Source organism: Scomber japonicus, chromosome 11 (assembly GCF_027409825.1).
Source record: "Scomber japonicus isolate fScoJap1 chromosome 11, fScoJap1.pri, whole genome shotgun sequence".
NCBI classification, from domain to species: Eukaryota; Metazoa; Chordata; class Actinopteri; order Scombriformes; family Scombridae; genus Scomber; species Scomber japonicus.
The window spans coordinates 14,624,756-14,639,359 of record NC_070588.1 but is presented as its reverse complement, the minus strand read 5'-3'; the positions used below and the strand labels follow the sequence as shown (position 1 = coordinate 14,639,359).

Below are 14,604 nucleotides of genomic sequence, written 5' to 3'. Positions count from 1 at the left end.
CCTGTCCTTGCACAGGCCAATAGCACATTGCAGGAGTTTGCAAATCTGAGGCAGTACTCCAAGAAATGGATTGAATCCTCCAACTACATCATAAAGTCTGCCGAAATACTAAGCCACACGTTGCCAATGCTGCAGGTATGAAAATTCAGAAATGTTTTCTGTATATCTGATTATTTTAGCTGTCTTGTTGTCATCTGAAAATCTGCAGATAAACTTTGCAGTGGTCTGGTCTTCGACAAGTTGCAGCGGCTGAGTCTTGATTGTTGTGCACCATCTCTACCGCTCTCTCTCTTCCTCTCAGAATTCCCTCGGCAATGCCTTTGTGAAGAATTTCATTGAGATGCAGACAGACATCAATGTCGACAGTATGAAGGAGACGCTCACCAACTTCTGTGAGTGAGCATTTGAAGGTCTTACTTTTGTAAGCTGAAGATACCAGGCTTACCTTTTATATACTTCTCTCACATATTGCCTGTAAAATATCCACGCTATCAAAAATGGGACTGCGTCTCAAGTTTACAGGAAGCATTATGCTCATTTCAACAAATTTCTTATCATTTGTGGTGTCTCTCCTTGATGTGATTATGCATGTCAGTCATTTTGACCACAAGGTCTGACTTCAACATACAGGTATTTAATTGGATTACCTTGTATTGTCAGACCACACGTTCATCTTAGTTAACATGTAACACATGTTCAAGCAGCGTGTGTCTGCTCCATGCTGCTTGACATGGCGCACACACCACAAATATCATCATTTTGATTTGGCAGTCAGACCAATCTAAAACTGCTCTTAGCTTTGTATTTGCACTGCCAGTAAATGTCTTTCTTTTGTTTGCCAAAGCTAACATGACAGTGATGCTGGGGAAGAACAGACATGTGCTGAATCAGATCACCACCTTGTCCACCCTGATGATGAACCTCTCCTCCTGTGTCAAATTTGACCGCTATCGTGGCTATGACAGTCCTGAAGAACTCGACACTGTGGCTCAGGACCTCGCCAAGAACCGTAATCTCTATGCAAGTGAGTGTATATTGGCTGTAATTGACCAGCTTTATGGTAAAAGACTATATTCCTTCAGTCTGCTATGTCCACCTGACAGGGCTATATGCATCAAAGACTTACTGGAGTTTCTTATCTGCTTGTGTAGATGCTAATTTTATGATTTTATATTGATTGAACTTCCGCTTTATAATAGGGAAAAGCCCAATAGATGACAATACAACACTCAGCCAGCCAGACAAAAGAAAACACTGCCTGTCTACTGTGTCTAAAATGACTGCTGGATTGTGTTTGTGTTTGTGATTTGTGAGTAAAATAACACCAAGGTTGTGTAGTTATGTGTAAAACTAGCTCATAACAGAGGCTGGCAGCTTCAAAGGTTTATTAAGCACCCTATCAAACATATACTCATTTACATGATTTAATCTACGGCGTCTCCTCTAAAGGTGTCTTGTCTTTTCATAATGAGTTGAGGTGAGGACACTTTTGGGAGTTCAGACTCTGGGCAGCAGTTTATCTAGGACATGGAACTTACAAAGAGTTAGGTTGGTGTTTGAATGTCATATTTCAGTTCAAACTTTTTGCATTGAGATTGTACAATCTTTCTTTAAGGTGTCGTCTTCAAGCTTCCCAAAGATAACAACTCATCCAGGAAGGCAAGGTCCTCCTCCTCCACGTCCTCCCTGCCTCCCAAGATCAGCTACACTATCCGCATGCATATGGACAATGTCATGCGCACTGACCGGGTCCGTGACCCCTACTTTGTGAAGGATTCACACATCTCTGCCAGGCAGACGCTGCGCTACAACCGGGGCTTTGTGTACCTGCAGGAAAACATTGATCGGGCTATCATTGAGCTCCAGACTGGACAGAAAGTCACAGACCCAGCCGTCCAGCTTCAGCCCTTCCCCTATCCATGCCATCAACGCGATGAGTGAGTGTCCTCTGTGTACACAAGGATGCACACACACATGCAATATGAACATGCTCACATATAGATGCATGCACAGAAACGTGAAAGGATACACAGTGTCTCTGAGGGGACATACAGACATTGATGTGGCATAATGCATGCTCTCTCATTATTCATTTGCCACTTGGGAATGTCAGTAAGTAGTCACTCACAGGAGCCTTTCTCATGATAATTGGCTCAGCACCATGTCCATGAATATTCACTATTATTGTGCATTCAATTTTGAAGTCCATGCACATACACACTCAACCACTCAAACAGCTTTCAGGCCTCTAATAACCATCTATAAAAAACACCTCTCATGTCTGTAGTGTATTTTCAATTCAACATGGGTTTGGCATTAACTTGTGCATCGATACACTACATTGTTTCCAATAAATCATGCTAGGACATAATGCCTATGTTTGTGCTTGCCCTGGAGTGCTTCTTAAGACAGTGCTGATATCTCATCTCAGTAGCACCAGCGGGCCACTGTCTCTAGCTGGCTGCCTTCAGACCAACTAAGAGATATGGTGATCCTCGCCTCTCCGTCGTTCTGATTTATTGCTCAGCAACACAATTCCTGACATGATAGCTGTGAAATATGGTTGTGTAGTATGAGCACACACTAAATTCCTGTGTATCAGGGTCTAGATATTATTAGGGTAAAAAAAGAGAGAGAGCCATTTTGTTTTGCGTAAATAATACAAGGATCAGAGCATGGCTGTCAAAAATCTCCCTCTTGAATATTGCTCTTCCACTCCGCATCTCTGTGTCCTTGTCAGGCCAGTGACTAAATGATTGGCCTGTTCATCTGCTATTGTTGACAGTGATTGGATGTTAGCTTTTCTAAACATTTGATTGACTGTTGGCATCTCTGGATTCCCCAGGTATCTGGAGGCCATCTCTTTTGTCTTCCCACTCATGCTGATGATCGCCTGGGTTCTGTTTGTGGCTGATTTTGTGAAGAAACTGGTTCATGAGAGAGAGCTGAGGCTGCATGAGGTAATGTTTATTTATATATGCATATAAATATACATGTACTTTTGCATTAAACTCAGGATTCTGGATAGTACCCATTGTTTTTGTTTAGATTCTTTGTCTTTCTAAAAAGAGAGAGACACATTTTATTTATAAGTTGCATTCATGGCTGAGTGACAAATGCAAAATTACTTCTGAACAGTTGACAGTGTTTTGACTGACTTTTGAACACAACCACAAATGTTAAAATTACTTTTCCTTCCTTATTATGTCCAGGGTTTGTTATTTTCACTTTCAAATCTTTGCTGCTTTAAACGTTTCAACAGCAGAGGCATTAAAGTGTAGAGACTGCCTTTGTTTTTAATTGCCATTTCAGTGTTTTTTTTTCTTCATGTTCTTTCATTCTGTCTCATTCCACAGTACATGAAGATGATGGGAGTCAGCCCGGTCAGCCACTTCTTTGCCTGGTTCTTGGAGTGCACTGCTTTCCTAGTATTCACCGTCTTCATCATCACACTGGTGCTGAAGTACGGCGGCATCCTCTCACACAGCGACGGCTTCCTCCTTTTCTTGTACCTCTGTGACTACAGTTTGAGCATCCTGGCCTTCAGTTACCTGGTCAGCTCCTTCTTTGACAAGACCTACATTGCTGGTCTCAGTGGCAGCCTCCTTTACATCCTCTTCTTTTTCCCCTTCATTGTGGTCATGGCCCTGGAGACCAATCTCTCCTTTGCCCAGAAGAGCGGCTTGGTAAGACACCTCTGAACCTCCGTTATTATCAGTCATATATATTAAACTAGTTTGTGTATATTGTGATATGTATAATAACTCAAAACAGCAAATAATGTAATATGCTCTAGAAGATGCTTGAAGCTGAATGAGATTAGGTACAAAGTACGAGATATAATGTGCCATTTTATTTCAAAATGTTATTTAGTCTATTCATCTTAGAGAACAACTTTTTCTTTGGCATTATGATTCAAAATATATTAGTGCAGTCTTAAAAGATTCCATTTCCTATATGAAAATGTCTGAATAAACAGTGGCTTGTGCCTTTGTTTTCTATTGTGAGGTTGTATTATTATTTTTCATTTTGACATAAATAACTCGGGAGGTAGCAGAGGGGAAATAGACACAAATTTGCCTGCTCCTACCTTCTTATGCCGAAATAAATTATAGATGTTATATTTTTCTGAAATTACAACCATTTTTTTGTGCTTGCAGTATAATGATCATTAATTTGAGGTCAGACATTTCATTTTTTTATTTAACATAACATCATCCAACTTCATCTATAGCCTTACCTTGATCAAAACAATTCACATCATATCAGGAAATCCTTTTGAAGTATATTACCTCCTTCCAGATTTGTCAAATTACAGACATTACAGAAAGGCATGTTGGGAAAAAAAGAGGTTATTGTTTATTTTTTGTTATCTTTTTGTTGCTTCTGTTTTGGTAACCTGTCTAATTTGATTCTGATTTTCCCCACAGAGTTTATTCTCCCCGACCTGTTTCAGTTACGCCAGTCAATATGTCTCTCGCTACGAGTCCCAAGGAGAAGGTAGAAGACTGTCTGACTAGCATCAAATAAGATCTCTTTGACATGTAACCCAGTTGAGTAAATTGGAGGTGACATAAAACATTTCCTCTGTTCACTTCTTCAGGAATTCAGTGGAGCAACTCATACAAGTCGCCCATAGCTGGAGACACGGCCTCATTCGGTTGGCTGTGCTGGCTGATGCTCATTGACTCCATCTTCTACTTCATGATCGGGGGTTACATTCGTATGGTCTTCCCAGGTAAACTGAAACAGTGAATATCAAAAAAGACTTTGACATTGATCTGAACGACATTGATATAGTTATGGTGCCCAAAGTCCTGATAAAGATTACATGTCAACGCATATAAAGCCACTTCTATTTCTTGGATTGTGCCATTTGTTGGGTAAAGTTGTCCTAAAGCTCTAATGGCCAAATCAGATCACACATACACCATTATTCTGTGCTTTGAGCAGATAAAACGATCATCACTTAGTCAAGGTGAACACAGATTTGCTTGTCTTGATATCCATCCAGTTAGTCCTGGTGGTCTGCTGATTTAAGATTTATTGGCTACAGGTTAGCAGCTGTTCTTAGTACATGTAGGGGCAAAATGTGTTTTCTGGTTTGCCCAAATCTGCTGTACAATGTGTTAACAGCACAATAGCCCTCATTCATCAAGCTAGTAGTTGTTCTGTGACCATTTTAGGACATCAGACAGGGTTTGTCAGTATTACTTCTACTTTGTCAAATAGATTGTGCTTTTGTTAGTCTAACAATGTACTTATAGTTATTTGAACAGATTTTGTAATTGTTTATTCTGTCTATTCTAACCACAAAGAGATCCATTCTTAAATCAATTTCAGTTAAGCAGTGAAAGACAAACTCCAAAGTCCTTTTTTTGTGCAAAAATGCATCCTAAAGTTTAGCCAATGCTAATTTTAACACTTAACTACATTACCCACAATGCAATTGATTTACTTGGCAGTACAGATTCAGGTGTGATCTGCTAGTAGCAGCTAAGGCAGCACACTTTTTTCTTTCTTTTTTTCCCCATTTTTCTACTTGTAGCATTCAGCCCCGAAATTGACTCAAGTAACATCACTTGAGGCAATTTACAGCTCCGGAGCTACAAAAGGCTTTATGCAACTTTTTTTTTTTTTTGCATTCAGTAGTACTTCAAAGTACAGTATGTACTTTGATGTGTAAAATCATTTGAGTTCTGCTTCAAGGCTTTAGCAGACTTAGACAAATAAAGTCCATATCTATTCAGAATATTTGCACAAAACAGACTGAATTTTGTTCCCCATCACTTACTTTGAAATTGCCTGGAAATTGAATCTTTTTTCAGCCAGTATGGACAAGAGGAGCAATAATGGCAACCCTTTCAATGGCATGCGAGTGTTGTATAGACTTAAATATGACCTTATCCTTTAATGGAAATATTAGCATTAGCATAAAAGATTGGCATTGTTGAAATGTTTGCTTTAGTTACTGCAGTAACTATAGTGCAGTACCCGTAACGCCAGCAGTGAGTGTACACTACGTTACCCCTAGATGAAGAAAATATAGCCATTCATGAATTGCTTGGTAAACTTGTCTCTAAATGGTGTCACAAGCTCTTTGGTTCTTTTTTGTCCATCAGGGCAATATGGCATCGCAGCACCCTGGTACTTCCCCTTCACAACCTCCTTTTGGTCTGACGTGTGCTGCTGCTTTAAGTCACAGAACAAAGGAGGCAAAGGACGCCTATTCACCAACATCATGCATAAAAACCAGCCTGTCCTCTCTGATGACAAGGAAAAAGGTACAGAAAAACAACAACAACACTGTAATACCCATCAGCAGATAACAATAAGCAATGCTTCTCCTCTGGTGTTCTGTTTCAGTGCAAGAACATATCTTTCCTTTCATGATCTGTCATTCCTTTTCTAACCCGAGCAACAACATTTATATTTCTCTCTCTCCCTACATTTAATTCCAGTAGCCTGTTAGTTTGATTTACTGGTTGCCTTTTTTCCATGTTTCTCTCAGGCAAGAACACTCTTTCCAGCCAGGCAGGAGAGGATTTCTCAGAGCTCCGAGAAGGCGTCGCCCTCCATGGTCTCAGCAAGATCTATGGCGACCACATAGCCATTCAAAACCTTAATGTTTCTTTCTACGAGGGCCAGGTCACTTCACTGCTTGGTCACAATGGAGCTGGCAAGACCACCACCATGTATGTTTAGCACAAAGTCTCTCCTTTTTCACTGCATCAGCATGTTCCAGGATGAATACAAATGCATTTTGACTATTCATGTACTGTATGCTGTGTGTTTTAAATTTGATTTGTGCCTCCCTTTAATCATCTCAACGATCCACTGCTGACATGGAGATTGTATTGTCCAAATCTGGCACAGCAAATGCACCATGTTAGAGATTAGCCTGACGGGTCTTCATCAACTGGAGCACTCACATTTACATTTTAAATATGATTCAGTTCCCTGATACTCTTATCCAGAGCAACATACAATGAGTGCAGCAGCAGACGAATATTTGACAATGTTGAAAACAACCAAAACCAAGAAGGGATTTCATAATATTCCTTGGGCCACAAGTAGTCATTGAAAAGGAATGTGCTGGAGGAAAAAGCAAATGGTCATTTTCAACATAGTTTGGCCATATTCCTGAGCAATAGTGATTGAAATACTTTATTATATTTTAATAATATTTTATCCCTCTTTTCCTGTTTCCAAGCATAGAATAAATTATCTGGTGACATCTTATGTATCACCCCATGTGTCTATCATTTACCTGATTAATGATTTTGCTCTTTGTCTAGGTCTCTCCTGACTGGCCTATTCGCCCCATCATCCGGCACTATTGAAGTGTATGGCAGAGACATGCTGACAAACATGGACGACATTCGGAAGGAGCTGGGTGTCTGCATGCAATACGATGTCCTCTTTGACCACATGACAACCAAAGAGCATCTGCTGCTGTATGGTCAGATCAAGGCCCCGCACTGGTCACACAGGGAACTGCACGAGCAAGTCAGAACGTAAGTGACTAAATAGTCCAGTGCTGAGATCAAGCTCAGTGTTACAATGCACCCTAACTTGAAGATGGGTTCTGCATGATGTAGTGGTGCCATTTGGTATATTTTCCAACCTTGTTTTTTTAGAGCATAATGAAACAGTATCCGATGGCATGTTCCTCCAATAACAAAGAAATTTGGGTAGGGGTAGGGTAGAGAGTTTAGCCAATACTCAACACCAGTTCCACCAGTGGTTACACAGGGGCAATTAAAAATGACTTGCTGTAATTGCTGTAATTGATGGGCTTTGGTTCAAGTATTTTAATCTGTGGTTAGGTCAAAATAATTTTTAGACCTGTTATCCTTGATATACTCCTCCCTCATTAATCTCAAGAGGTGTGAATTACATCAGATACCTTCAAGACCACCAAGTTCAGCCAGAGAATGCTACAGCACTATTGTTTTATGATAACTTTTAGGATCTTTTTTCCTGTTTCAAGCTTAGGGGAGAAAGCATGAAATCATTATTCAGTGGCATCATTAAGCTATGGGTTGAACCCCCAGTTGCATCATGAAACTATTTCTGGAGGGTTTCTGCATGAGAAGACAAGCAATAATGAGCCTGTACCTAAAGGCAAGATACTTTACCACTTAAGAAACCCCTGCCGGGTAACTGATGGAACTGATAGAAATATTACTCAGAAGCTGGGATGTAATGCATAGATAAAGTATGTTTAACATGAGGTCCATGTTAAATGCTTTTCATCGACCCCCCCTACTAGGATCCTAGAGGAGACAGACATGCATGCTCACAGACACAAGCGGGTGGGCACCCTGTCGGGTGGCATGAGGCGCAAGCTGTCAATCTCCATCGCCTTCATAGGGGGTTCCCGCATGGTGGTTCTGGATGAACCCACCACAGGAGTCGATCCCTGCTCCAGGCGCAGCATCTGGGACATTGTTATCCAGCATAAAAAACGTGAGTCTCAAAGACACACACCCACAGTACACAGTGAATACTTCAAAAACATTCCCTGTTAATTTGAGGTCACAAACTTTTCATTGATTGCCAAACTACAGCTAGTACTACTTGTATTAGCACTATTGTAACTTCTACTGCTGCCACTAATAATAATGACAAGTAGGACATAGAAGCAGCAGATAGATGGGATGAGTGTACATGTATTCATAAAACATCCTTTCAAATTTTAATATTACTGTCAATTTAGTATTTCTATTAAAATATCTTACTTTTCTTTCTATCAGACTAACACACATACATCAAAAAACATGTTTTTCTACTTAAAATGCCTCCCCTTCACTATTTCCTAAGAGAGAAGAAAGAGAACACATGTAGGAAAGAGCAATGAACTTGGAGCCAAAGGTGTACTGCCTAGGACTTTAAATTCTGTATATAATTAACCTAAAATAAAGAGAGGTATTTTTCTAACAGAATAGCTGCAGCTGTAGTAATGGCATAATTGTTAAATGTCATATAACTGTAGATGTGAAAAATATCCTGTGTAATTGGCTCTACCTCAGATGTACAGTACATGAGAGTCTAGTGCCAGGGGAATGTATTTCAAAATATACTTTCTGCACTGCCTGTTTCTCTGATTCATGTGTGCCTGCCATGCATATGTGAATTTGTCTTTGTGATGTCTTGGTTTTTTGTTGCTTGTTTGCATGTATGTTGTTGAGAATCTGTGTGCCGAAATGTACTTCCCTAGGGAAGGAAAATAATGAAAACCTAGATTAATTTTTGTAAAATACATCTAAATATTTTCCCCTTGTTGTTCTGTCAATCTTCTCAAAGCTCTGAAACTCCTAAAAGCATCACAGACTAGCTTTGCTTGTCAACATACAGTAGGCTTACTGACTCAAAGGGTTTAGGAGGGATAGATCCTTTTAAATTTTAAGAACTTCCCTTATAGCTATTGCTTATTGAAAGGTGTAATAATACATACACAAATGAATACATACATAAATAATGCACATTTTTGTATGACATTTCAGAACGCACTATCATCATGTCCACTCACCACCTGGATGAGGCTGAAGTTCTGAGTGACCGCATAGCCTTCCTGGAGAAAGGAGGATTAAAATGCTGTGGATCCCCCTTCTACCTGAAAGACAAGCTGGGTCAAGGCTACAAACTCACGCTCACCAAGAAGGTATTTATACTCTACAGGCAACCAAACATCATGTTTAGCTGTTGCTTAAAATCTTTATTCCTTTTTGTTTGTATTTGGGGTTTTTTTCATATTCACACAAGGAATTAATTATATTTGTGGGCGATCAGGTTGCTGTCGTCACTAAATGAGAATATACTGTAAACACAAAAAGCCTCCATGTATCTCCAGTAGTCACTTGCTTCACTGTTAGCATTTTAGCATAAATGCATGCTCAATGATCCAAGGCCACATTTGTTATCTTAAGAGTGACAAAGTAACAGCATATCTCTGATGCTGTTTACCCAGGTTTTCTCCTAAAATTGATGTACCTTGGAAAATTCCCAGCCAGCACGGCATGGTTTTCTTTATTTATGTTGTTAAGACTATTATGGAAGAGCTGCCCTGTTCATAAGTGATTGAATCCTAGGTCTTATCTCCTCCATGCTGGACACTACATTTGCACATAATATATAACAATGTGATTGGTATCAGCTATATTGAAAAAACTGCTAAATAAAGATGTTTGGCTCGACTGCTGCATACTGGTTAATACTTTCTTACAGCATACTGGATGTTCAGCTGCTTTCCTAATATAGCAAGTGATTTATTTTACCCTGCCTGTCAGCATTTTTGTTATCTTGATTAATAGTTGTTAATATTGTAAGTGTAAAACTACAATCTGTCATGAGTTAAATGTGTAAAATTGTCAGAGGTCACAACAGCATCTGTATCCTGTATTTTAGCTTCAGTGTCTTACTTCTGTTTCAAGCTGTATCAACAGCTTTCTCTTATGTTACTTCTCAGTTATTTGAAGAACCTCAAGGTATAAACAATTAGGCAGTGCCAATAAAAATGTGTTGCCAGTTAGATTTCTCTCATCCTTATTCACATGACGTAGTACCTCCATTTAGAAAATGCATTAATGAAAAACAGTAACAACATTTTATAACCAAGGGTCTTGCTTTCAAAAATATGTGGATAATCATTGTGAACTACTATTACTTAACATATTACCTTAGTCAGTATTCCAGCAGGGCATAAACACCACAACACACAAAAAGAGAGATTCAACAAATAATTTAAGAGCAAATTGATAACTGTCCTCAGTGCCAAAATGCCTGTCTCAGAATGTAATCCTGAAAGTAAAGTCAATCATTTTTATTCCTCTGTTTCTATCTCAGGTGCAGAATGTAGAATCTGAGCAGCTTGATAATGCTGACCTGAAGAACTTTGTCCAAGCCCATGTACCTGAAGCGCGACTGAAGGAGGCCCAGGGGGGCGACCTGGTCTACTCACTGCCCCCGTTCACCTCATCCAACGCTTCCTCATACCGCTCCCTCATGACTGCACTGGACGCCAACCTGGATTCACTGCAGCTCGGGGGCTATGGCATCTCTGATACCACACTAGAGGAGGTATGCTCACATACACACACACACACCCACACACAAAAACTCTGCAATGCACAGCAGCCATAGTGGAGAAAACAAATACTGCTGAGACAACTGCTGCATTTCAATAGCCACTGTGTAAAACAGAGGGGCTGTACTAACCTATATTTATATGTAGGCATAACCACCATGAAATCATACTGGTCAGCTTTCCGACATACAAAGGTGTTAACACATTATTTTTGTATTTGCAGGTGTTCCTCCAGTTGACTCAAGGAAACACAGAACCCGGAGATGAAGACAAACCCCTGTCAGTCTCAGAAACAGTGTCTGACACCACATCCATAGACAGTTTCCCTTCAGACGCCAATGGGAGCATCTCCAGCTTTGGTGACCAGAGCAGTACGTCTGATCTCTTTTTCCTCACATTCCTTGTTTTGTTGTTTCTCCTCCTTCCTCCTCCTCACCTTCACACATCACATCCATTATTCTTTTAATTTTTTCCCCCTTGGTTCATTATTTTAGCTGTTCAATTGTCATATTTAATCTGTAATACTTACTGAGCCAACCCATCTCTACAACTTTGCCAATTGGAACAATCTATCTTTGCCATCTTTTGTGATACTATGTAGCCATTAACCTTTAACTCAGTGTGCCTTAGAGAGAAAAAGTAGGCATTGTCAAGAAGTAAGTAAGGAAGTAAGTGAATTAGTACAAAAAAATTCAATGCTGTGACAATTTTCATGTACTCTAGAGCTCACTGGTTCGTCCGTGGTACGCGGCATGGCTCTGGCCTGGCAGCAGATGATAGCCATACTGATCAAGAGGTTCCACCACAGCCGTAGAGATTGGAAGGGCCTGATCTCCCAGATCCTGCTCCCTGTCCTGTTCGTGATGTTTGCCATGGGCTTGGGTTCCATCAAGAACGACCTGCAGAACTATCCTGAGTTGGAGCTCAGCCCTGCACTCTACAACATCGGACCAAGCTACTCTTTCTTCCGGTCAGTCCTCATGGCATATGGAATACAAGGAAGTGTAGGGAGGCGAGATAAATAGAGTTAATCATGGTGCTTTTACATCGAGTATGTTTGGAGAAGTTCGATTAAACTCCTTGTTTACTTGTTCATATGGCAAGGTGAGATTAATGACACTAAGATCCAGGTGGCACCAAATAATCACACCTAGTCACCTGAAAAAGAACAATCCCAAACTTTAGCGTATACACCTACAAGTGTGTCCTTGACTTGATAGAGGCACTACAGTGAAAGATAAAGACTTGAATGTGCCATGCCTTTGGTCCGACATCCCATTATTCTGAAAAACTTCCCACTGGACCAAAAGCCTGACGACGGTCCAATACAACTTAAACAAAAGCACACTGCTCCAATAATACATACTCACCACTCACAAGTGGTTTTTGAGCTTTAAACCACAAAGTGTCACTTCATAAAACATTGTCAAAAAAATACACTAGAAGATATTAAGGGCAAAAGATGACAGAGGTGGCCTCACTGGAATGCGTAACTGTAAATAATGGCAGTGCATCATTATTGGTTATCGGACGCTGATAATTTATATTACCTGAAAAACAGATGTTTGTATATTGCTGAGATCTGCTGAATTTGGTTCATGTTTCATTCAGTTGAACTCCAATTTAATTAATTAGAAGTTATGAAAATGTGTATACTGCATTGTTAGGGCAGACCACATTATCTCAGAAACATCATGTTTATTTGCAAATTAATACCAAATTATGTTATATGTTTGCCAAATTGGTGTCTCTTTGTGGTTCATAAGAAGTCATTAATTTTCTTTTAGAAAGAGTAAATGTTTAGATCCTAGACCCCTTGAGTCTGTTAAATTTAACAATATGTTAACAGATTCATGTTTCACAAAGCAGAACTGTGTTTTAATGAAATCACGTTATAAAACTTGTTTGGATGTACTGATCAGCGGTGTTTCAGGATGTCAAACAGTAACGTTACACATCTTATTTCATTCAGCTCACAGAAGAGCTGTTCAATTAAATATCTAGTGGTCTATAGGAGTGTTATAAAGTCATACATTAGGATTTACACTGTAACTGGTTATGTTAACAGTCTGGAAGGTAGTAAGGCCAGTAGTCACCAAAACGCCAACTCCAGAGTGTGTATTTTTTGGATCAGTGGACCTTCAGAAGAGTGGGCCTTTTTTCCAGGGTAACGGGCCATCAAAGTATGGGCATTTGGTACAACTGGACATTTCTCGAACTACTGGGGTTTCAGAATGAAGGCCCAACAGACCAATGAGCAGTCCTTGATTTTTAAACCGTGTCAGCACTAACTGCCGCACTGCCGTCTGATTTAGATGAATCTTTGATGAAGCTTTAATGCATTGCGTTCCTTGATTGGCCCAGTGGGCTCCCGCATCATTTGTTGCGGGATGTTATATTTGTTATTAAATGAATGTGAAGCGTAGTTTGTTGAAGGGCACATGGACCCCAAGGAGAAGGGAGAGAGGGAGAATGTGAGGGAAAGAGATGATTGTGATGAAGACGGCTGAGAGACGAGATCAAAGTGAGTGAGATTAAGACTGTCAGGAGGTTGCAGGATGTCTTCATTCTTGAGGAGTACTGTTGTTTGATCAAGGGGGTATGTAGCAAGGGAGAAAATGCTGAGGTGCCAATCCATATCAAAGACCGTGTGGGCGCTCTCCCCATCCCTTTAAAGCTTGATATAGAAAAGAGTTTGGAAAATTATATTTATTTATTTATTTTTAGAGCAGTATTAGGGTTGGGTGCAAGGGGTGCTGAGGACACTGTCTACTCTTATTGTAACCTTTGATTGCAACACTAGAGTATGACTTTTGGTGAACCTCTTTAATCCTTGTGTTTTCTCACTTGTCTGCATGAATGATGCAAAGGTAGTGTCTGTTTGAGTGTTTGTCTGTGTATGTTTAAAGGCAGAGCAGGGTTTAAATGAAAGAAATCCACTTAAAATGTAAAATAAAATATAAATAAATAATAATTAATATTGATATTAATATTAATAATAATAACACTAATAATAATAGTTATTATAAATTAATTGTCCTGACTCCTTTTTTATCAGTCCAGCCCCTCAAGTAAGGATGTTTTATTACAATCACTGATTAGGTCCCCCGTGGGTTATTTTATTCCCAGTGTTATTAGTTAATAAATTACTCTTAATCCAGCTTCTCTACTGAGACAACTTTGATAAATGCCAACCTTGAATTCTAATTATTCACAAAGCTACAAATGCCAAGACTGATTTAAAAATATCAGCAATAACTAAAATTAAATATCTGTTATTGTGGTAATTACGGTGCAATTTGTACAATTTCTGTCATACCTATGAGTAAAAGCAAAATTCTTGTTTTCTTTCTTCACAGTAACAAGAATCCAGACTCCAGCCGACTGGTGGACACCATGATGTCATTCCCGGGAATCGATAACGACTGCCTCCACAAGTCCAGTAACCCGTACGTAATCACACCTCAAATACTAGCTTATTGTTTTCTAAAAATTAATAAATATGTCAGTGATAC

At 39.6% G+C, this 14,604-nt stretch overlaps 1 protein-coding gene across 1 annotated transcript in view; it reads left to right on the top strand.

Annotated features, from left to right (window-relative positions):
- The window catches only part of abca12 (ATP-binding cassette, sub-family A (ABC1), member 12), a 66,563-nt gene that overhangs the window by 33,001 nt on the left and 18,958 nt on the right, over positions 1-14,604 (top strand). Inside the window, exons 36-52 of the mRNA XM_053329156.1 lie at positions 16-135; positions 302-392; positions 845-1,024; positions 1,616-1,937; positions 2,846-2,960; positions 3,357-3,686; positions 4,431-4,500; positions 4,604-4,738; positions 6,123-6,284; positions 6,512-6,695; positions 7,299-7,517; positions 8,276-8,472; positions 9,510-9,667; positions 10,849-11,082; positions 11,313-11,460; positions 11,813-12,059; positions 14,449-14,538. Of these exons, the coding sequence (XP_053185131.1) occupies positions 16-135; positions 302-392; positions 845-1,024; positions 1,616-1,937; positions 2,846-2,960; positions 3,357-3,686; positions 4,431-4,500; positions 4,604-4,738; positions 6,123-6,284; positions 6,512-6,695; positions 7,299-7,517; positions 8,276-8,472; positions 9,510-9,667; positions 10,849-11,082; positions 11,313-11,460; positions 11,813-12,059; positions 14,449-14,538 (3,002 nt within the window). The remainder of the gene's footprint in view (positions 1-15; positions 136-301; positions 393-844; positions 1,025-1,615; positions 1,938-2,845; positions 2,961-3,356; positions 3,687-4,430; positions 4,501-4,603; positions 4,739-6,122; positions 6,285-6,511; positions 6,696-7,298; positions 7,518-8,275; positions 8,473-9,509; positions 9,668-10,848; positions 11,083-11,312; positions 11,461-11,812; positions 12,060-14,448; positions 14,539-14,604) is intronic.